This window comes from Macaca thibetana, chromosome 6 (assembly GCF_024542745.1).
Source record: "Macaca thibetana thibetana isolate TM-01 chromosome 6, ASM2454274v1, whole genome shotgun sequence".
NCBI lineage: Eukaryota > Metazoa > Chordata > Mammalia > Primates > Cercopithecidae > Macaca > Macaca thibetana.
The window spans coordinates 104097803-104119223 of NC_065583.1; the positions used below are offsets into that span (position 1 = coordinate 104097803).

Genomic DNA, 21421 nt, shown 5'->3' on the forward strand with positions numbered 1-21421 from the left:
ATTCATGTATGCCCAGACACTAATAAAGGAATGCTTGCTATCCTGGCCTCTCCACTTGCAATAGTTCCCTGGAATTGGGTAACGTGGGGAGAGGATGGGGTCTGTCACCAATTGAAGGGAGTGTTGGCTCTGGGCATGCTAGCTTTACAGCTGGGTTGGGCATGCTTTGTCATAGAATTAAGAATTTTAGCCTGGCCAGGAGCAGTGACTCACACCTGTAATCCCAGCAGTTTGGGAGGCTGAGGCTGGTGGATTATCTGAGGTCAGGAGTTCGAGATGAGGCTGACCAATATGGTGAAACCCTATCTCTACTAAACATACAAAAATTAGCCAGGCGTGGTGGTGCATGCCTGTACTCCCAGCTACTCGGGAAGCTGAGGCAGGAGAATCGCTTGAACCTGGGAGGTGGAGGTTGCAGTGAGCCAAGGTCGTGCCATTGCACTCCACCCTGGGTGACGACAGAGCGAGACTTCATCTCAATAAAAAAAAAAAAAAAAAAAAAATTTAGCTTATCACAAAGAAATTAGGGGTGACAGATGACACAAGAGAGGTGAGAAAATACTTCCTGACCCTCTTTGTCAGTGCCAGCAGATCTGGTAGAAGAGACCTCAAGAATAAATCTTTCTGGAAGCACCTCATGATGGACCCACCAGTGATCACAGGCAGGTAACCAAAGCTCTGAGCACAGAAGCCCCTTCCAGCTCAGTTCTCCAACGTTCCTAGCAGCTCTAAGTTTTCTGATTCTCTGGCAGGGGCTGCCAGCATGAGAAAATGTTTTCTGAATTGTAAACATATTCTGTCCAATCTTAAACTTGTTTCTATTGCTGTCATTTGAGAAATCTAATCAGGCTCCAAATATACTAGCAGAACTCACAATTTAAAGAAACATATTTTGGAAGAGGATAGTAAGATATGATCAAGCTACTAAGCATTCCCTAATTTATCAAAGATTTCATCAACGTTTTCCCAGAGTGGTTCTGCTTGAGTGAGGTTCACCTCTAACTCAAGACTGCAGAGGCTATTGATCACCTTGCTCTTGGCATTAATGAGTTGGGTGCTGTTTTCACCTGGTAGCATGTGGCTTCAGCTGTGAAATATCATGTGGTATAAAAGAGAGGAGCATGGGCCGGGCATGGTGGCTCATGCCTGTAATCCCAGCACTTTGGGAGGCCAAGGTGGGTGGATCACGAGGTCAGGAGATGGAGACCATCCTGGCCAACATGGTGAAACCCCACCTCTACTAAAAATACCAAAAAAAAAAAAAAAAAAAATGGGCGTGGTGGCACACGCCTGTAGTCCCAGCTATTCAGGAGGCTGAGGCAGGAGAACTGCTGGAACCCGGGAGGTGGAGTTCACAGTGAGCTGAGATCACGCCACTGCACTCCAGCCTGGGCAACAGTGCAAGACTTCGTCCCTCCGCCCCCCAAAAAAAGAGGAGCATGAACCTGTAATAGGAATCCAGGGTGTTTTCACTCCTCAAAGAAAGGTGTTATAGAAACATAGGTTGATATCACTATTAGTTTTTTAAAACCAAAATTCTTCAAAAGCATCATTCTTGGGCCACATTGTTTTCTTGTTGATGAAACTGAATAAATATCAGGATGCTGCTGGCAAAACTGAGAAGAAAACCTTACCCACACCCCTCTTCCTGTTTTCATGCCATTTCTGCTTCTACCTGTCTCACTATAGCTCCTAAATACCTAGGATATTAATCCTTCATCAACACCTGTTCTAAGAAAATGATCTAACGTCAGGCATTTACAGATTGACGTTAATTTCAATCCCTGTATGGCACTTCTCCCAGGGGTATCTAAACTTTAAGTTTTAGTTCTATTGTAGCAAAAGAATATATAAGCTTCGGTGTGCAAGTGGGGGTAGCTGGGGAGGAGGAGAGATGGGGATTACTTGCCGGCTTTAAATAGGGCTGCCCTTATGTAAAGGGCAGGGGTTCCTAGGACTGCCCTGCAAGTCAGCGGTGGTACATGACAGTACTGAACTCTAAGACCAGGGGATATGGAACTCGTTCAGAATTATGCAGAAGTCATTAATATACAAATAGGCACATTCGCACCTACACAAAACACAAACACAAATGTATGTAAATCAGTGTAGAATGCGGAATGGCTATTAATACCTGGATTGTAATCTACCAGTGGCCAAATCCTGATACTAAAATTTAACCTATAGATCTAGTAACCATTTGCTGTAATAATTAAGTTCTGTCCTGCAACCCAGTAACACAGCTCCTAGCTAACGTTTGGAAAATGGGTTCATTATCTGCCATGCATATAAAGGAGTCTCTGTGGTGATACAAATTATTATTTGGAGGAGGGGAGGGCTAGCAGAAAGGTCCGTGTCTTTACTACACCAAAGTGACTGGTCAATTTGGTAACAAAAAATTTTTTTTTAAAAAGCTGTCAACTTGGTTGCAAAATAGCGGTTTGCTTAATGTATTTACTAAGATTAAGTTCTTGGATCTCCAATCCAGGCAGGTAACTAGGTCATGGTATCAAAATCCTACCTTTACTCTTTCCTTTCCAAGGAAGAAAGCGGTGGCGTGCAGGACGTCGGCAGCATGGGTGGAGTTGTGGTAGGCATTGGAAGAGTGGTAGTTGGCTTCGATCACTTGGAACCAGGCCCGAAGAGTGGTTTCAGAACAGTTTAAAAATTCACATACTCCAAACCGAGAGAAGACCTTTAAGCCCAGGTAAACCAGTGGCCTGAAAAATAGGAAAACCCACCCGGGCTCATTGTATTCACTGGCCCAGAAACTGTTTTCTTTGATGATAGTGGGGGAAGGAAACATTTTTCTTCTGATGATAGCTTCACACACACAGGGGTTTAAAAGCATCTCCTCTAAAAATTAGGAGGTGGGATCTCTCCTCCTCACCAGCCACCTCTTTGGAACTAGATGCTTCATTGTAGTACATCCAAATTATTTCTGGATGATCTCTAAACCATAGGCCCCTCAGTGGCTCTGACAAGCAAGAAAGGAGCCTGGCAGTCCCTCTACACTTCCACTTCCACTTCCACATTAACCTTGCACTTTATTTCTGCTCCCTAAGGAAGTGACTAAGCCTAAGGGCGAAAGGAACAGCTTGGATGGTCCCAAGTCCTATCATTTAGAGTCCTGTTACTTATTTCCATTACAGGTGAGAATCATTCATATTCTACAGACCAATACCCCTGGGAAGAAACAGCCTTCTCCTAGTATAGAAAAAGAACTTTTAGTTATCTAATCTTTCCTCTGCCTACAGGATGGATCATGAAAAAAAAAAAAATCTATAGTGCTCTCAATTCCATTCTGTAGGGTAGAGCTTCAACAATTTTGAGACTGAGGATTCTTAGAACTCTTGGCTCACTAGCACAAAGGAGGGACCTGTGGATACTCAGGCGGATCCCACATCTTACTAATACTCTCCACAAAGGGGGTCACTCAAGGGTTCCAGTCTCTCTGCTCGTTCAACACTACTCTAACATGGCATGAGAGCCAGAACCCATGAGGCCTCTCATGGCAAAACATATCTCCCTCAAAGTTTCCAAATGTGAGAGTTTGAGCGTGGCCATCAATCCTGCTCTGCCTTCAGCCAGAGGAGTCACATACCTTTTATGCGTAACGGCTTCCAATTCAAAGATGTTGAAGTCCCAGCTCTCCTCATTATCAAGTAATTGAGAGATACAAGGGGGAACATCATTGATGGTTATTGGCATTGCAAGGTGACTGTGGCTCTGGTGCACATCTGAGCAAACAGATGGGATGGGGGAGGCTGGTTAATTGTGGAATCTTGAGCGCCTGGCTGTCTGTCATCATCTTCATGGTTACTACTAGAAAAGAAGTCTTATACCTGATTTTTCTGTTATTGAACTTCAAGACCCTCAAATAGAAAAATAATTCACTTTAACCCCGTTTTAAATGTATAGAGATTTGCAATTCTTACTCTAACTGTGCTCAGAGAAGTAATTTTAATGAGGAGACTAATTTTAAAGGTAGACCATATTGATGCTTAAACTCAAATGGGACTAGCTGGAAATAACACCTCCCAGAACAAGAATCACAACAGCGGGGACAGCACAGGCTGGAGACAGGTTACAGTAACAAGTAGATAGATGAAAACTTACTCTTAGTAAACACATACTCATTTCCTGACAGCCTTCTCAAGCCATCCTGGAATAAAGGAAGATCGTGTTAGAAGTATGCTTTATATCCATTATCATTTTCTCTTTTTTTTTTTTTTATTAGTGAAAGAGATTTGAATCCTGAATAACCCAACCAATCTGGAAGTCTAAGTTGAAGCAAAGCTCAAAATTAAATCAGAACAGTTATAAGACAGATGATACTCTCCCTTCTGTAACTATTAGCCCCAGAAAGTGGAGACCTGGGCTACAGTGGATGTGACTGCGTCAGGATGTGACTGTGACAGTCCTTGCTTCAGATCTTGACAGGATTGCCTCACCCTCAGAGGGACTGTGTTACTTGGGTTTTCAGACTTACATTTTGAGGAGCTGAAGCCATCAGCCATATTTAGGGGATTACCTTCGAATATAAAGTTTTAAAAAGATTGAGCTATTTTTTGACTAACATCCCAACTAATTTTTCCCCAACTGTATTTTATGTTTTAAAACATGAGCATTGCTGCTTGCCTTTTAAAGAAAAGTTTCTGGGTTTGAGGTCCTTGGAGTGCAGCATTAAGAGAGTGGATGAAATTCAAATGCTTGGCTATGTCCTGGCTCTAGAACTAGTCCCCAGGTGTTCCTGAATCTCAGTTTCCTTCCCTCCACCTTCGATCTCTGAGTACCTAAATTATCTAGATCTTTGCTTAAAAGTCATTTAGAAATGCTTGTCATTCCCAGATGATGTGTGCTAAGGTTTAAAGTAGTATTAATTAACGAAGGACTCCCCTGAAGTTACAACTTGGACCTTTAGGCCAAGAGCTGAGTAAATACGGAGGTAACAACAGCCACAACTGTCCTGCCTCTAAGGTGTGTATGGCAAGAGACTCTTGGTTTTCCTTGCTGTTCTCGCATTCCACTTCCCCAAAACCACATAAAATTGAGGTGGAATCATGCACTGGTTCCTCACAGCATCCTCTGGAGAGGAAATTCAGGATGGTAGGGCAGTGATGTAGGAGGAGGGACTTGGACATGGGGCCAAATTGAGGACTAGGTAAAACAGGTCCAGGGCAGAAGCACCTCCCCATAAGCTATGCCCACCAGCATGTCACTACAGCTTACAATGGCAACACCCAGACGTTTCCACCCCTTTCCGGGGCAACAACCCAGACGTTATCACCCTCATTCTAGAAATATCTGCCAAAACTGCCCCTTCATTTGCATGTAATTAAAAGTGCGTATAAAGATGAGTGCAGCACTGCCTCTGAGCTGCTACCAGGGGCGCACTGCCCATGGGGTAGCCCCACTGTGCACGGAGCAGTCCCTCTGCCGCTGCTGTACAACTGCTGCTTTAACAGAAGTTGCTGTTTAACACCACCGGCTTGCCCTTGATATATTTCCTCGGTGAAGCCAAGAACCCTCCCGGCTGGGCCCCAGTTTGAGGACTTGCCTTTCCTGCATCAGCAGCAGGGGAGGGAGGGAACATGGCTTGCTCCCAGAACTAGACCCTTCCCACTGCAGCTCTGTGGTGGCCACCTTCTTGCAGAGCCCTTGCCGGTGCTGCCTAGAAGCTGAGTTCTGCACTGCTTTAGATGGAGTTAACAGGCCAGCCCAGGGGCAAGAAAGAAACAAGGAGGCCCTCAAGTTCCAGGTGGAGAATGGAGGGGAAAGTCAGTCAACATTCAGCATTTGGTGGCAGGGATGGATAGAAACCTTCAGAGTCAAACTCATACATGACCTCTGGACTTTTTTTCTAAAGAATTCCAGCTTCTGATGGGGAACTCAAATAAATAATTTGAATTTTTTTCCTTGCTGATAGATGATTATGAAAGCCAAATAGATCACAGCAAAACACTAGAACAGGAGGAGTCCCTAGAAATCAGCTATTCTTTGTGGTGTAAATTGTGCTTTTTGGAATTTGGCAATGAGAGGTTCCTTCTTCCCTTCCCCTCCCTGAGCCAGAACAGCCCCATTCTGCTTTTACCTTATATATGGAACTTCTATACAAACTTTTATTTATATAAAGGATCCTATAGTTAAGATTAAATGCTATAGTCTAACTATAAACCCTTTCATTACATGAGGAGTCTGAGGTCCATGGAAATGAAATCCAGTACTACACCAGATCAAGGGAGAGCAGGAGTAATCAAGAGCCTGCAAAGCCCCATCTTGTACATTGAGCCCTCCACCAGTTGCCCACTGACTTGCTGCAGTCATAGGAATTCTGAAACACTGTCCCCATGGCTGTGGTAAGTCAGCCTCGTGGAAAGACAAATGCAACAGTCACTCAAATACCACTACACATGTAATACATAAATTCCGATGCCGTTGCTTCTGGTTATGCTAACGTTAGTCTATACAGCTGGTACTTCTGCAACCACAGGTAACGGTTTCCACATCGGCTGCACTCTAGGGGCCCCGGATACCTCTCTTGCTTTTCAGGTTTTGCCTCATCACTCACAGTCATCAGGCCTCCAACAAGATCACTGGTGTGGGGATCTTCATCTTTGGTACCCAGCTGAGGGGAGTACAGTTCTGTGGTCCGTAAAATCTCTAGAACTCTGTCCAAGGCTTCCGCTACTGTGACTGGACTGTTTTCTTGGGCTGCGTTGATTATATTTATAACCTAAGGGAGTGAAGAAAGAATACATCTGAGGACAACAGGTTCTATTTCCCAAAAGTCGTATGTATGCCCAGAATCCAAAAGAAATCAGTGGGTAACCATCTCTTATTCAAAATGACCAGTGCTTTGATAGCACCGCCCTTCTTCCTGAAGCCTGCTTTTTTCCCTGCAGGTTCCTGGTGAATATTCTCCCTACCTCAGTGGCTAGGCTTCCTCAGGCTCCCTTGCGGATTCGCCTCCCCGGCCTCCTCTACAGGTTGGAGTTGCTCAGAGATCTGTTCTGGGCCCCTCTCTCACTCTCTCACTTCCAGAAATGATATTTTGGTTCCATGACTTTGGACACCTATGATCCATAGCCAGGGACTTTTGATATACCTCCCAGCCCTCAACTTCCTTTGACCTCCAGGCTTGTATGTTCAATTCCCTGCCTGACATACCTACTGGAATATCTCACAGGTCTGACACTAAACTATGGTCTTGTTCCCCTCCCCCCACAGAAAGCACATACACACACACACAAAAAAAACCAAAGACAAAAGCTGTTCACCTTCTGTGGTTTCTACACTGCAATAGAAAGCACTTCTCTCTACCTCATGTTCACACCAAAAACCTGGGAGGCCGGGCCTGACATACTTTTCCTCATTCCTCTCCCACCCCTGGCAATATAATTCATCACCAAGTCCTACTGGTCTACCCCAAAATATGTATTGATCATTTCTCTCCACCTCCACTGCTATAATTCTAGCTCAGCTACTTCTAGAATAGCCCCCTAACTGACCTGTTCTCTTGCCACCTCCAATCCATTCTCTGCACAATAGCTGGGTGTTCTTTTCAACAGATAATCTGGTCACATCGCCCACCCCACACCTGAAACTCTTCAGTGGTTTCCAGTGCACATAAACTAAGATATAAACTCCTAACTATGTCCCTGTGGTCCAGAATGAGCTGAGCCCTGTACAACCTACATCTTCCTCCTCTCTCGCCTGCTTACCAAGCTCCGGCCACTCCACCTTTCTTTCACCTCCTTAAATGTTCCAATCCCTCTTTGCCCATCACAATGCTTTTTCCCTTGCTGTTCCTGCTACCTGGAGTCTTCTCTTCCTTCTTCTCCTGAGTAACATTGTATGCTTCAAGTCTTGCTTCAAACATGATTGAGAGTTTCCCTGACCACCCATCTCATCCAACCTACTTAAGGGCCCTACTCTAATTTTCTCTCACAGAATCCAGTTGTTTTCCTTCACTGCCCTGATTGTGACTTTTGTTACGTGTTTATTTGCCTGTTATTTGCTTTTTCCACTAGACTGAGCTCCATGATGTCAGTGCGATGTATTTTCAGAGCACAGCCCTGTGTGAGGGCCCCTGACTGCAGAGTGCGGGCAGCAGCCGCCACTCACCTTTGTGATGGGAGCCTCGATGGTCATGGAGTGGATCCTCGCCATGGATGGATAGCGACGATTCTGCAGGCTTGGTGCTGGAGAGAAGGCAAGAAAGCTGTGTCCAGTTCTGGTGGCTCAGTGTGGCTAAGTGCAGCAAAGGAGTCCCTTCATGGACCAGGGCCCACTTCTCACAGGACCACCCTCCCATCTAAAAAGCCATGAATTCACCCATCTCTTCTGCCAAGGCTGATAGCCCAACCTCTACTTGCCTGAGTCTGGAAAGGCGATCTGGTCTGGAACTTTGGAGGCAGGAGGGCTTGGTGAGCCCCAAGTCCAGAAGGGGAATTTCAGAGAAGGTTGATGGGGTCCAAAAAGGCTTCATCCCAACAGCCTAATGACCCCCACAGGGCTCACTTTCCCCCAGGCACCCAAACCCAACTTTTGCAGTTCCATGACTTTCAGTCCTAAGCCGCTGGCCGTGTAACCAGATGACTGTGCAGCCAGCTTGGGAGGGGACACAGTTCATGTTCAGGGTCAGTGTGGAGGATTGAGCCCATTCTCAGTCTGAATTAGGGCCAGTCACTCCCCTGCCCATGCCTTCAGGTTCTTAACTCCCAGAAACCCATGGAAGTTCTAGTTCAAATCTACAGAAACTTTAATTAAAAAAAAAAAACTTTTATTTTTCTGAATAGGTAATGTTTATACTTGGTTTAAGATGCCAAGGGTACAAGCTTGACTTGAAAAGCACTGTTCTCATCAGATCTTCCTACCACCCTCTCTGAGGCAGGCAGGAGGGGTAGAGTCCCATTTCATGGATGGGATCACTGAACCCAGCCCACATCAGAGCCTGCCTCCTGCTCAGCCACTCTGGGGTCCCCCCTGCTGCTGGTGCAGCAGCCATTGCAGACTTGCATGCTCTTCAGCCTCCACTGTGCCCACACTGGAGAGATGACAGTCCCCTTCAAGGTCTGCTCCAAAACCAGTGAGTCCAGTTCAAATTCCCTCAACCCCTATCGTCTCAGTCTAAAAGATTCTATCTATCCACTCAATCCATCGAAAATCTCTCGATTCATATTCTCTTTATATTATTGGTTTCCATCCCTCACATGCCCTGTGAATTATCACCTTGTCTCTAGCATCTTTGGTCCTTGCTATGTCAGCCACTTTTTTTTTTTTTTGGGACGGAGTTTCACTGTTGTTGCCCAGGCTGGAGGCAGGATCTAGCTCACCACAACCTCCGCCTCCCAGGTTCAACCGAATCCCATGCCTCAGCCTCCTGAGTAGCTAAGATTACAGACATGCGTCATCAAACCCAGCTAATTTTGTATTTTTAGTAGAGATGGGGTTTCACCATGTTGATCAGGCTGGCCTCGAACTCCCAATATCAGGTGATCGGCCTGCCTCAGCCTCACAAAGTGCTAGGATTACAGGCATGATCCACTGTATCTGGCCTATGTCAGCCACTTTAATACTCAGTCTTCCCACTGGGTACTGAAGGACTGGAAGGTCCCTCCCTTGTCCTTTCTGGTGACTCTCTTAAGTTACCAGCCTCATCTCTCTTCTATCACAGGCACTAACCATCCCCTCCTCACACCCAGAACCTGTCCTCCCATTTGCCAAATAAAAACCAAATGAGTGAGTGAAATGTACTAGTCTGTTGTCTGCTCTCGAGCTCTGATATCCATAGCATCTAACACTGCTGGCCACTTCCTTTCTCAGTCCTTTCTTGTTCTTGGTTCATGTGATACTGCACTCACATGGTCACCCCCAGCTCTTCTGTCCTCTTCACTGGCCCTATTTCCACTGCCCACCCCTTGGCTGAGACTGTGCCTTCATGCTCAGGCTTAGACCCTCTGTCCTTTCACTACATGCACATAAACACACACCCCTTAGAGACGTTCTTCTGCCCCTGGCTTCACCTGTCACCACTAGGACTGCCGAGTCCACATCTATAGCCCCGAGTACCAGGGTTGCAGGTCAGCTTCCTAGCCGTCTCCATTAAAATAAGATTCATCATCTTCTCCTTAACCCCCAACCTAGCAAAACCTGGAGACGTTCCCATTTCTGTAAATAAGACTTAAAATTTCCCAGACACTGAGCAATGAAATGTCAGAATCATCTTTGACTTTTCCATCTCCCTGCAAATCCAATAGTTTACTTAGGCCTGGCTGATGGAACTCAAAAAATGTTTTGCTAAATCCTGCTTTGCAGGACAGAAACATTTTTGCTAAATTCTGCCTCACAATTTCTCTGTGACATTTTATTACGAATTGAGTGCATATAGCTGGTACACTGAAAACTAGGTTTGTGTTGGCAGTTGGGAAGCCAGAAGAGTGACCGTGTTCAGCTACTAAAACTCTGAGTTGCCTGGGTGGTTATGGCTCAACATGCTTCAAGCCATCAAGGAACAAGCATGGAGTCCCTCCAAAGAGAGGACCAAGACTACAGCATAAGATTTTTAAAAATAATTAAAATAATTAAAAACCCTAAAACCTTTCAGCTTATTGAAAAAGAAGTCAGTGTTGTTGAACTCTTACTCTTTGGAGTTTATACACTGATGAATTTTTAAACATATTCTTCCATCATTTTCTACATTTTAAAAAGGTCAGAGGAATCTGAAAAATGTCTTACCATCACTGCCTCGAGATGATATCGATTTCACGTCAATGGACTCTTTCCTCCTGTTCTTATATCTGAATGAATGAGGCTCTAAGGATTTCAGATTAGAAAGGGAAGGTGATTAGTTTTCCGTGTATTCACAGAAGAGATTCAAATATGTTTTTTCTTTATTCTCTAAAGAAAACAAGGTTACTTTTTAAGCACTATAAAATAATTTTAAGAAATAATCAACCACTTTCTTTTCAAATCATGAAAGACACAAAAATTATAGTCATATTAGTTAAATGATGGTTTTTTTAAATGGTGCCATGTTACATCATAGTAATATAGCTTAGTATCAAGGGTTATTTAGTTCCATGAATGTAATTTTGAAAATAAACATTAGGCTGGGTGTGGTGGCTCACGCCTGTAATCCCAGCACTTTGGGAGGCCAAGGCGGGCGGGCAGATCACCTGAGGTTGAGACCAGCCTGACCAACATGGAGAAACCCTGTCTCTACTAAAAAAAAAAAAAAAAAAAAAAATACATAAAATTAGGCTGAGCACAGTGGCTCACGCCTATAATCCCAGCACTCTGGGAGGCTGAGGCGGGCAGATCACAAGGTCAGGAGTTCAGGAGACCAGCCTGACCAACATGGTGAAACCCCATCTCTACTAAAAATACAAAAATTAGCCAGGCATGGTTGAGCATGCCTGTAATCCCAGCTACTCATGGGGCTGAGGCAGCAGACTCGCTTGAACCCAGGAGGCGGAGGGGTTGCATGCAATGAGCCAAGATCATGCCACTGCACTCTAGCCTGGGCGACAGAGCGAGACTGTCTCAAAAAAACAAACAAAAATTAGCCAGGCGTGGTGGTGCATGCCTGTAATCCCAGTTACTTGGGAGGCTGAGGCAGGAGAAATGCTTGAACCTGGGAGGCGGAGGTTGCGGTGAGCCAAGATTGTGCCATTGCACTCCAGCCTGGGCAACAAGAGTGAAACTCTGTCTCAAAAAAAAAAAAAAAAAAAAAAACAATTTAAGAATATAAACATTAAAACTTAAGGGACATTCTCGAGGGAACTATTGAACTAGTAAAGGTGCAACTATTATAATCTGAACACCATAGCTATAGCGCCTTATCTTAAATAATCTAACTTAAAATATTTATTATACTATCTCCTTTCCTAATTTTTATCTTCCAAATTCCACCTTAGTAATTTTCCTATCATTGCATATAAGTTTCAATATATATTTTTAAAATTATAAATAATAGTACTTTAAATCTTTACTTGAAAGACAATATATTCAACTGGATAGGGAAGGCTGTTAAATGGGGATATTTGAGGAAATATAATACTAATGAAACCTATAAAGATTTAAATTAAGAAATTAATTCAGACCAATTTGGGCACCTCTGAAAAGTCTGACTTCTAGATGGTCTTCTAGATTCTCTTTAAGGATGGATTTCATCAAATGATGCATACTGCTGATCACAGGAAAGGAAGAAAACAGTTTCAGATTTCCCCAAAATTTCAACAACTCAAATCTCACCCTTGTCCCTATCTTCCAGGGCAGTGGGGGCGGGCCAACATTTAAATAATTTTGGCCTAAGTCTTTGCAGACTTGAATTTAACACTGAAAATGCACGGTCATGTTAATGTAAAAACTAACAAAAAGCATATGCCACCAGTGAGCGCCGAGATATAAAAAATGACAAGGCAGCAGTGTTGGCTTCAGAAACACACATTTTCAGCGCATTTGCTTCTTGTGAGAGTAACTCATAAGCGAGTAATTTAACCATAACACAGGATTACTCCTCGCTAGGCTAGGAGAGGAGGCAGACATGCAAATTTCAGCAGGAAGAATGCACTTCTCAGATGCCAATAAAATGATCCGATTCCAAGAAGAAAAAAAAGATGCAATAATTCTTCTTTAAGAATTGCCTAGTGTCACGAGGTGCAAGAAGCCTAGTAGTTAAGGAAACCAGCTCCAGAGCCAAATCGCCAAGATTCAGATTTCTACTGTGCCACTCAGTAGCTGTGTAATCTTGGGAATGTTACTTCTCTGGGTCTCATTATCCACGTCTATAAAGTGGGGGTAATGATAGCATCTCATTTATAGCTTGTTTTGAGAAATAAGTGAGTTAATATATGCCTAGCATTTAGAACAGTGTCTGCCACATAGTGAGCATGTAGTACTTGGGGGCTATTAATTACATCTGTTCATTTGCATATATGTCTTTAGACACGTGATCATGTTACATTGTTCCACTACTTACTGTTTTCACTTTATAATGTCTTAGACACTCTTCTAAGATCACCTTGTTAACCATTTATTTTGGTGTCCTAAAAACCTGATTCAACTAAAAAAATTATTAAATCAAAAATTAAAACTGAATTATTTTTATACAACATGAAGTGAAGGTGGAACTATTATAAAGTTAATCTGAACACCATAGCTATAACGCCTTACCTTAAATAATCTAACTTAAAATACCTATACTATCTCTTTTCCTAATTTTTATCTTCCAAATTCTACCTTAGTAATTTACCTATCCTTGCATATAAGTTTTAATATATATATTTTTACAATTATCTATAAACAATAGTACTTTAAATGATATTGTTGGGATCATGGCATTTCTGAAACCCTGAGAAACTAATACTGCTCACTTGTGAGACACTTGGTTTAGCCTATTCAGGGACTTCATAATTATGTACAGTCCTAGCATTTATGTGTTTACCAAGTAATAAATTAAGTCTAACTTAAAGATTTAAAATGAAATTCAAGATTCAAGAACCAAAAATTCCTCAAAATGTAGTTTCTAAACAAAACTAAAAGTAGAGAGGTTAGTTTCAAGGCTATGGCCCAGGCTGGTTGGTTGAATTCTAAGTCGTTCATTAGAAATTATTCAAAGATGGATGATGTTTATTCTTCCTGATTTTATCTCAGTTAAAATTAAGAGAGTCTAAGCAATAGAAGTGATTAAAAGTTTGGAGAAATTATTCTTCAATAAAGGTTAAAGTAAGGCCACATAATTAAAGAATTCATTGGTCATTCTTCCAACAGATATTTATATGAATTAGAAACTTAAGCCAGAGAAAGGATAAAGGACATTTAAATAGCTGTACTCTGTGGCAAAAAGGAATACTGTGCCACCAATTGAAAAACAAAAAACAAAAAACACCTCCACTTACTGAGTGCCTACTTTGTGCCAGGCATTGTGCTATGTACTTTAAATAATTATCTCATCCAATAATTACGACAATTCTCAAAACTACATAGGGCTATCCCCATTTTACTGATAACAAATTTAAGCATGGAGAGATTTTGTAGGTAGCCCAAGATCGAAGAGAGAATAAATGGTGGAAACTGTACTTCCAAGATTGAATGGTTTCAATTTACCAATGTTTGCTGGGTATTTGCAGAGGGTCTATTATGTACAAGGCAATGCTGGGTACTGAAAAGGACACGAAAATGCTTAGAACAGTTTCTGGCACCCAGAAGCTCCCAAGTTAGTTAAAATAATACCCCCGCTCAAGTGTTACAAGAAATTAACTAAAATGTATGTGTGTGAGTGAGGGAGAGAGAGAAAATGCACCGGTGTGTGAAGTGTCATTATGTTCTTCCAGACTGGTCATGTCTAGAAAGGTTTCAGAAAGGGGGAAGGAAGGTACCAGTTAAATGCCAGTTACTGCTAAGCATTATACATTTCCTTCTTTAATCCTCATTAACAATGAGATGGGCTTTTGTTAATTCATTTTACAATGACAAAAATTGAAACTTAGAACACGTGAAATCTTTCTAAGTATGCTAGATGTGATCCACCTCATCAAGAAGAGAGACTAAACACTTAGCCTAGGGTCTGGCGTTACGCATTAGTGGCTAGGAAAGCCATCAACAGGGCAAAGAATGTTGTAATTCTTGCAGGAACAAAAATCTTAAATTCTTGGTAGCAGACTGATTTTTTTTTTTTCCTCTAATGATCAGAGAATTCCAGATCTTTCCACTTGTAGAAGCCATCAGGTCCAGCTCCTCTTTTTAAGGAGGAAGCCAAGAACCAAGCAGAGTCTTGCCCAGCAAACGAAATGAGAGAGTAGGAAACTGAATAGGAACTTGGAGCTTCTGCCTCCCAGGCCAGGACCTAGTGACATTTTCCAACTATACAGTCACCAATTACTGCAAAGAAAAGGGAAACTGCACATGGTTGAGCAACCACCATATTGTCACCTGTGTCATATTCAACCAGTGTCTCCCCTAGACTTTTGGCCCACTCTCTTGGGTTTATGTGTCCTACATGGTATCTAGCCAAGAAAAGAAAAACAAGATGGGGAGGGCAATCAGTAGATAAGGTTGCCATAAAGGAAGATTCAAGGAAATTTTAAGGGATTTCTGCTTTTCTTCTGGCTTGCCAACCTTGTGATATGAGCACGTGGATTTTGGCACTCCACATTCTGGGGTGGCAGATGTCAACTTAGACTTCTTCAGAGAAATTTATACATTTGAACCCACAACTGCTTCCTAAGTATGTTAGAGTTCAATTGAAGTATTCTCACCTGTCTGAGAATTGTCTCCTGAATCACGATGAATCTTGTGAATCTAAAGTCGTTCAAAAGTTTGGTAAAACAAGAGAAAGATTTTAAATATGCCATTTGCTATATTTCTCATCAAACAATTTAGTTAAAAAGCTCTGAAGACTTGAAGAAAGCAAGAAGCTGCACATATAATATGAACAGATGAAAGACATACACCAAGTGGTACTACTCCAAAGGCTCTGTTACTGTCAGACACTTATAGAACGGTTGAGCCTGAGAGCAGGAAGGTACCCAAGGCATCTACTCTCTACACAGGACATCTACTTTTCCAGTCAGCTACTGTCTCATTTTGACAGCCTACAGAAATGCAGAAAGATAAAAGATATAATTAAATTTTGGTTTTTTATAAGGCTAACATATAACCTGTTTGTGTCAGATATGTTATAAAATTTTTCTGTGCTCCAGAAGTAATCTGAATTTAAGCCTAGGAGTGAATTTAAGCCAATTAGGAGTTAAAAAACTTTATTTCCTGCAAAGCTCCTCGGCTCACTGCAAGCTCCGCCTTCAAATGCTCAATTATAGACAGTCAATTTATAAAATGTTTTCTCAGGATGAGATCTGAACTTTAGATGCAGTTTTGCACCTAGTTCTTTCTCATTACCAATTTTTTTTGTTGTTAATGATTTTGTACTAATGCTCAATAAATGTCTGTCAAATGACAAAATGAAGTCATTAACACTAGAAATAATAAGTGTGCTTCCTTTGGGATCCTGCATTTCTTGTTTTATAACTGACCCCAACACTGTTAGTGGGGCACATTTAGTTCTATCAGACTTATAATCATGCTGCTTCACTGCTAAATCCACCTACTTTCAAGTGCTCAGACCATTACATCTTTGTAGCCACTCAATGAATGGGGTAGGTTAACTTGAAAAATAAGACAGATGAGCATGTAGGACATCTGCAGAGGCAGATTAATACGGCTTAGCAACATCAACTGTAATAGCCAGAAATCCTGTCTGTGGAGGCCAAAGCAACTCCATGTTGGATGCTAATCCGCCACGTTGACTTCTGATTAACCCCAGTTCCGGGATGGCCTCCAAGATTACTATTTTATCTACTGTTCCTTGTGTAAGAAGAGCATGTACTTACCGTAAATCCTGCCCTTACATCAGAACAACCTTGACCATAAATCCTGCCCTTAGGCAGATTCGCATAGCATTCTTGGCTTTCCCTACAAGTGTCCTACACACTCCTTTCCTCTGGTGTGTAAGTGCTGGCTCTATGGGTAATGGAACAGGGATCCATTATCTTGTCTTGCCACCACCCAATGCACAGACGTGGCTTCTGTTCATAAGTTCCTATTAGATGTTTCTTTCCGAGGAATAGGATTCATCAGCCTCTTTCTTTGGCCTCTCAGCTTCCTCGGACTTTGGGGTAGGTGTGCACAGGCCTGCCCACCCTGACATGTGTCGTAAGCCAGGCCAGGAGCTGAGAGACCAAGAAATGGAGGAAATCTTGTGGTGGGCATCCACTTTTATGTGGAATGCTGTGGCTCACATTTCAGATGATTGTGGACTACCCTGTGAGTGTGGGGATGACCCCAAATGCCAGTGGGTTTAACTGAGCGCCATCCATCACACTGTGGTCTGGAAGGGCGGCGGGCAGCCAATGTGGTAAGATGACTGCCTCTCAGCGGGAGCCAGCTGGCAGCAGACGCAAAAGTAAAACGGCCAGCCAGGCGCAGTGGCTCACTCCTGTAATCCCAGCACTTTGGGAGGCTGAGGCAGGTGGATCACTTCAGGTCAGGAGTTCGAGACCAGCCTAGCCAACATGGTGAAACCCCCTCTCTACTAAAAATACAGTATTAGCTGGGTGTGATGGCGGGCACCTGTAGTCCCAGCTACTCAGGAGGCTGAGGCAGGAGAATCGCTTGAACCTGGGAGGCAGAGGTTGCAGTGAGCGGAGATTGTGCCATCGCACTCCAGCCTGGGCAACAGAGCGAGACTCCGTGTCAAAAAAAAAAAAAGTAAAACAGCTTCAGTAGGAATTATAATTAGGAAAAAGTTTTTTTTTAAAGGGCCCTACAGTCAAAAGTAAACTTAGTTAAAACTGAAATTTGGGCTGCATATGTATACATATGTATTAAGGCCTGTGCACTCTGACAAACTTCTGAGTCTACCGAATTCTGTTTCTCTATTTACTTCTGTCTGTTCCTCCTTCCTCTTGCCACACAAGGGATCTAAAAAAAGGAATTTCCAACAGCCTGGGATCCCTTGGGGAAAACAGACGGCATCAAAGACGCCTCTTTTGGGGAAGAATCTCGTTTTCCTTATGAAACCCAAGAGTAGTAAGCAGACAGATTCTACTCAGGTCTAAAACTGCACTCTTTTGCATTGTGTTATCTGATCTCTGGTTAGTGTGTGGGGAGGTGGGGGGTGAGGTACAGAGATTACTTTGTACTGTGAGAGTTGCTGACCTTGTCTGTAATGGCTAGCAGTCACGGGCAACAGCTATATCGTTAGAGGTGGCTGACAGCAGTTGTTTACAGCAAGTGGTTATTACTCCAAGGGCTACTCGTTTCTTGGCATGTTTGGATAAAAAAAAGTGTGGTTTAGGCCCCAAAACTTCCATGCTTTCTTGGCCCTGTTCCTTAAAGCCAGTAATATAAGAATATACTGGCACCCTGAAGTCAGTAATATAAGAAACAAGCTAAGTTGAAGAGAAGACACTTTTCCTGGCAATGTTGTTTTCAGATAATGCTATTTAGGTCTAAGTTCTGTGCCTTTGAGATATAAATCTTCTCTACCTTGTTTCATCTGAGTCATGTCTTTGGGTGGGTTGTGTAAAGGTGGGAGAGAGCTATTTGAGAACTGGCAAATGAAGAATCTTGTAAATCTATAAGATCTGTTTCTGTTTGTGTGTATGTCTATATATATTTAGTGTGTTGTGTATGTGACAGATCATTACCAAAATATATGACAGAGCTCTAATTTGGCTTAAAGAAAAAGTAAGTTCTGGCTGAGCACAGTGGCTCACGCCTGTAATCCTAGCACTTTGGGAGGCCGAGGCAGGTGGATCACCTGAGGTCAGGAGTTTGAGATCAGCCTAACCAATATGGTGAAACCTCATCTCAACTAAAAATACAAAAATTAGCCAGGCAGGGTGGTGTGCGCCTGTAGTCCCAGCTACTCAGGAGGCTGAGACAGGAGAATTGCTTGAACACAGGAGGCGGAGGTTACAGTGAGCCGAGATCGTGCCACTGCACTCCAGCCTGGGTAACAGAGCAAGACTCTGTGTCAAAAAAAAAAAAGTTATTATCAGAAATATAGAAACTGACTCACATACCTTTTAGTTCACCTAACTTTAGTAATCTTTCAACTAAAACTAGTTTCAAAGTTCTTTTCAGTAATTTGAAATCTTAAAGTCTGTTATGTTAAATTAATCCTAGGTTTTTACATGGAAATTAGGGTTACTAAGAGTTAAAGCAGTAGTTAATATATGTAATTAAAACTACTAGATATAAGAGAAACAATTCTATATCAAAGTGAACAAAGAAAGATGTGTTTTGGTAGAGAAGTTTATTAAAAACATGAAGATGAGGTTTTTGCATAAAGGAAGAGTAACTACATAGTTTAGAGGCTACTTAAAGGTTGTTTTAAAATGAATGAAAACAGATAAAACTAGATGGATAGAAAGGGAAAGGATAAAAGGATAGAGAATGAGGAACTTTTGATTGATTCCTGGGTGGCCGCGTGGTCACCTATGGCATGGAGCTGTAGCTGTGCTGTGCTCAGTTACTAAAAGGTAAGAGTTACCAGTGGAACTCAGAGCCAACTCCTAAGGAGTTGGTTCACTGGATACATAAATAAATGCAAACCAATAAGGAAAAGTGAAATATTCAATCCCTTGGTTATTTTCTATAAAAGCTAAAATAAGAGTGCCAGATTGGGCCTTGAGGCTGGACCAAGCTCAAATGTGGGTCCATCTGAGCTCAGATCACTAGCCTCAAAGCTATCTACAAGGGGAAAATAATGACAGGGCAACAGAAAGTACCTCTGAGACCTGTGGTTGCCAAGAAGGTAGTCAATGTCGGGGAAGGGCAAAACCAAGTAACTGCTGAAATCAGAGGGTACTGTGTGAAGGAATTGTTCCCTTTTGTAGATAGGTATCATCAGCTCCCTGGGTAAACCTTTTGTTGAACTGTGAGAGTAACTAATTTGAGCAGTGTCTTTGGTTTTAAATGTGTTTGGGTTGATGCAGGATCCCCAGCTCACTACTGAACAATCACAGATGGCTATATGTGATCCAGACACATGGGAGATTATTCCTGAGGGAACAGCCAGCCTGGTGGACTGGATAAAAGCCTCTGTAAGATCTGTTTACCCTGAGAATGGGGTCAGCCTCAATGCTACGTGGAGTACCCCAGATGAAGCAGCTGATATGCTTTGTCTATAAGCCATGTGGGACTGGCTTTATGACAGGGATATTCACCCCATCAATGTGCCCACTACCCAGGTCATGGTAAATACTGTGGTTAAGCGTGTGTCTGGTGAGGGGGTGCGGGGGTGGAAGGGACTTTTGCATGCGCACTTCATTACTGATGCAAAATTAAAAGTTCAGGAAGCCTCAAATTTGCTGTCTCAACTTCCCCTCATGGTTCTTACAGATGCTAATAAAAACATTAGGCTAATTACAAGAGCATGGGGAATGGCAAACAGGAGAGTCAAAGGACTTATCCTAGGGAGGTGAAAATTTTAAAAGTTACTAAAAAAAGGTAAATTTAAAAAAAATTGATAGGGGTGAAACTAAGAGAAGAAAAGAAAGGGGGAGTCATGGAATTTGTCCCAGCAGGGTGGAAATCTTGGTTATTAAGAAATTGAATTGGCTGGGCATGGTGGCTCACACCTATAATCCCAGCACTTTGGGAGGCTGAGGCAGGTGGATCACAAGGTCAGGAGATGGAGACCATCCTGGCTAACACAATGAAACCCCGTCTCTACTAAAAATACAAAAATTAGCTGGGTGTGGTGGCGGGTGCCTGTAGTCCCAGCTACTTGGGAGGCTGAAGCAGGAGAATGGCATCGACCCAGGACGTGAAGCTTGCAGTGAGCCTAGATGGTGCCACTGCACTCTAGCCTGGGCAACAGGGTGAGACTCCATCTCTTAGGAAAAAAAAAAAAAAAGGAAATTGAATTAATTGAAATTGATAGGTTCAAACAAACTTCTTAATATAACACAACCAAAAGCTGGATGGACCATAATAAGCCCCTGCTTTTCTCCCAACATTACAGGAACCCAAACCAGTTTTCTGTATTTACCCTAGATTGGACAATACTTTTTTGAAAAATCAAAAGGTAAAGATTAAAATGAGAAAGGTGATCAACAATTGCCTGGGGCAATGTTGAGGTAATTAATCAAGACACACTGACCAAAGTGCCCAGGTCCCTTGGCTCAATCCCCTGCTGCAAACCCACAGCCTTTTTGACAAGACGGTAAAATGGTCTAGGGGTGAAAAAGAGAAGTTCCTGGAACCAGAACATAAAAATGTAAGGGTTGATAGAATTATGAAAGTTGAAATGTTTAAATAGGCTTTATGTAAAGTGGTTGTAATCTCCTTTCCCTAAATGTTTTATGAAAATGGATATTACATCTGACTGCTGAAACATTTCTCCCACCTAGTACTACAGAAGAGAAGGCATGCAAATCTGCCCTTTGAGCAATATTAATTGGACATGCTAAATGGGAATAAGACTGTGTGAGCCCATAGAATGTAGCCTGCCAGAGTGCTTGTAGGGATAAATTCTTCACTCGACAGCCCTTAGTGAATCATTTACTAGGGCGTATGGGGGTAATCCCAGAGAAACACTCTGATGGGGATTACAGTGCCCGAAAAGAGTCCCATGATAACATGGAAATGGTTTATATAGGATCTTGCTACCTGGAGAGTACAAGGAGGAGATACTCATGAGCAGAGAGCCTCTTTTTTCCCTAGGACTGACTCTGAAACTGTGTGAGGAGCGGCTGGATTCTACGGTGCCCGACAAACAGCGCCCTCATCTGACTAAGAGCTGGTTGGATTGTGGGTGACCGTTCCATGATGAACGGGCAACGTCCTGTTTGGAAGACTGCTACTCTGATTGTAAAGGATACTTTTGTGAGCAAAATTTACTTCTTCC

General features: G+C 42.7%; 1 protein-coding gene across 10 annotated transcripts in view; it reads right to left on the reverse strand.

Moving 5' to 3' along the window:
* PDE8B (phosphodiesterase 8B) overlaps positions 1-21421 on the reverse strand; it is a 344936-nt gene that overhangs the window by 12382 nt on the left and 311133 nt on the right. For all 10 annotated transcript variants that reach the window (XM_050795661.1, XM_050795657.1, XM_050795656.1 and 7 more), the window contains 7 exons: positions 15264-15306; positions 10741-10818; positions 8128-8204; positions 6572-6736; positions 4120-4165; positions 3605-3740; positions 2522-2720 (listed from right to left, as the gene is read on the reverse strand). In XM_050795661.1, the coding sequence (XP_050651618.1) occupies positions 2522-2720; positions 3605-3740; positions 4120-4165; positions 6572-6736; positions 8128-8204; positions 10741-10818; positions 15264-15306 (744 nt within the window). The remainder of the gene's footprint in view (positions 1-2521; positions 2721-3604; positions 3741-4119; positions 4166-6571; positions 6737-8127; positions 8205-10740; positions 10819-15263; positions 15307-21421) is intronic.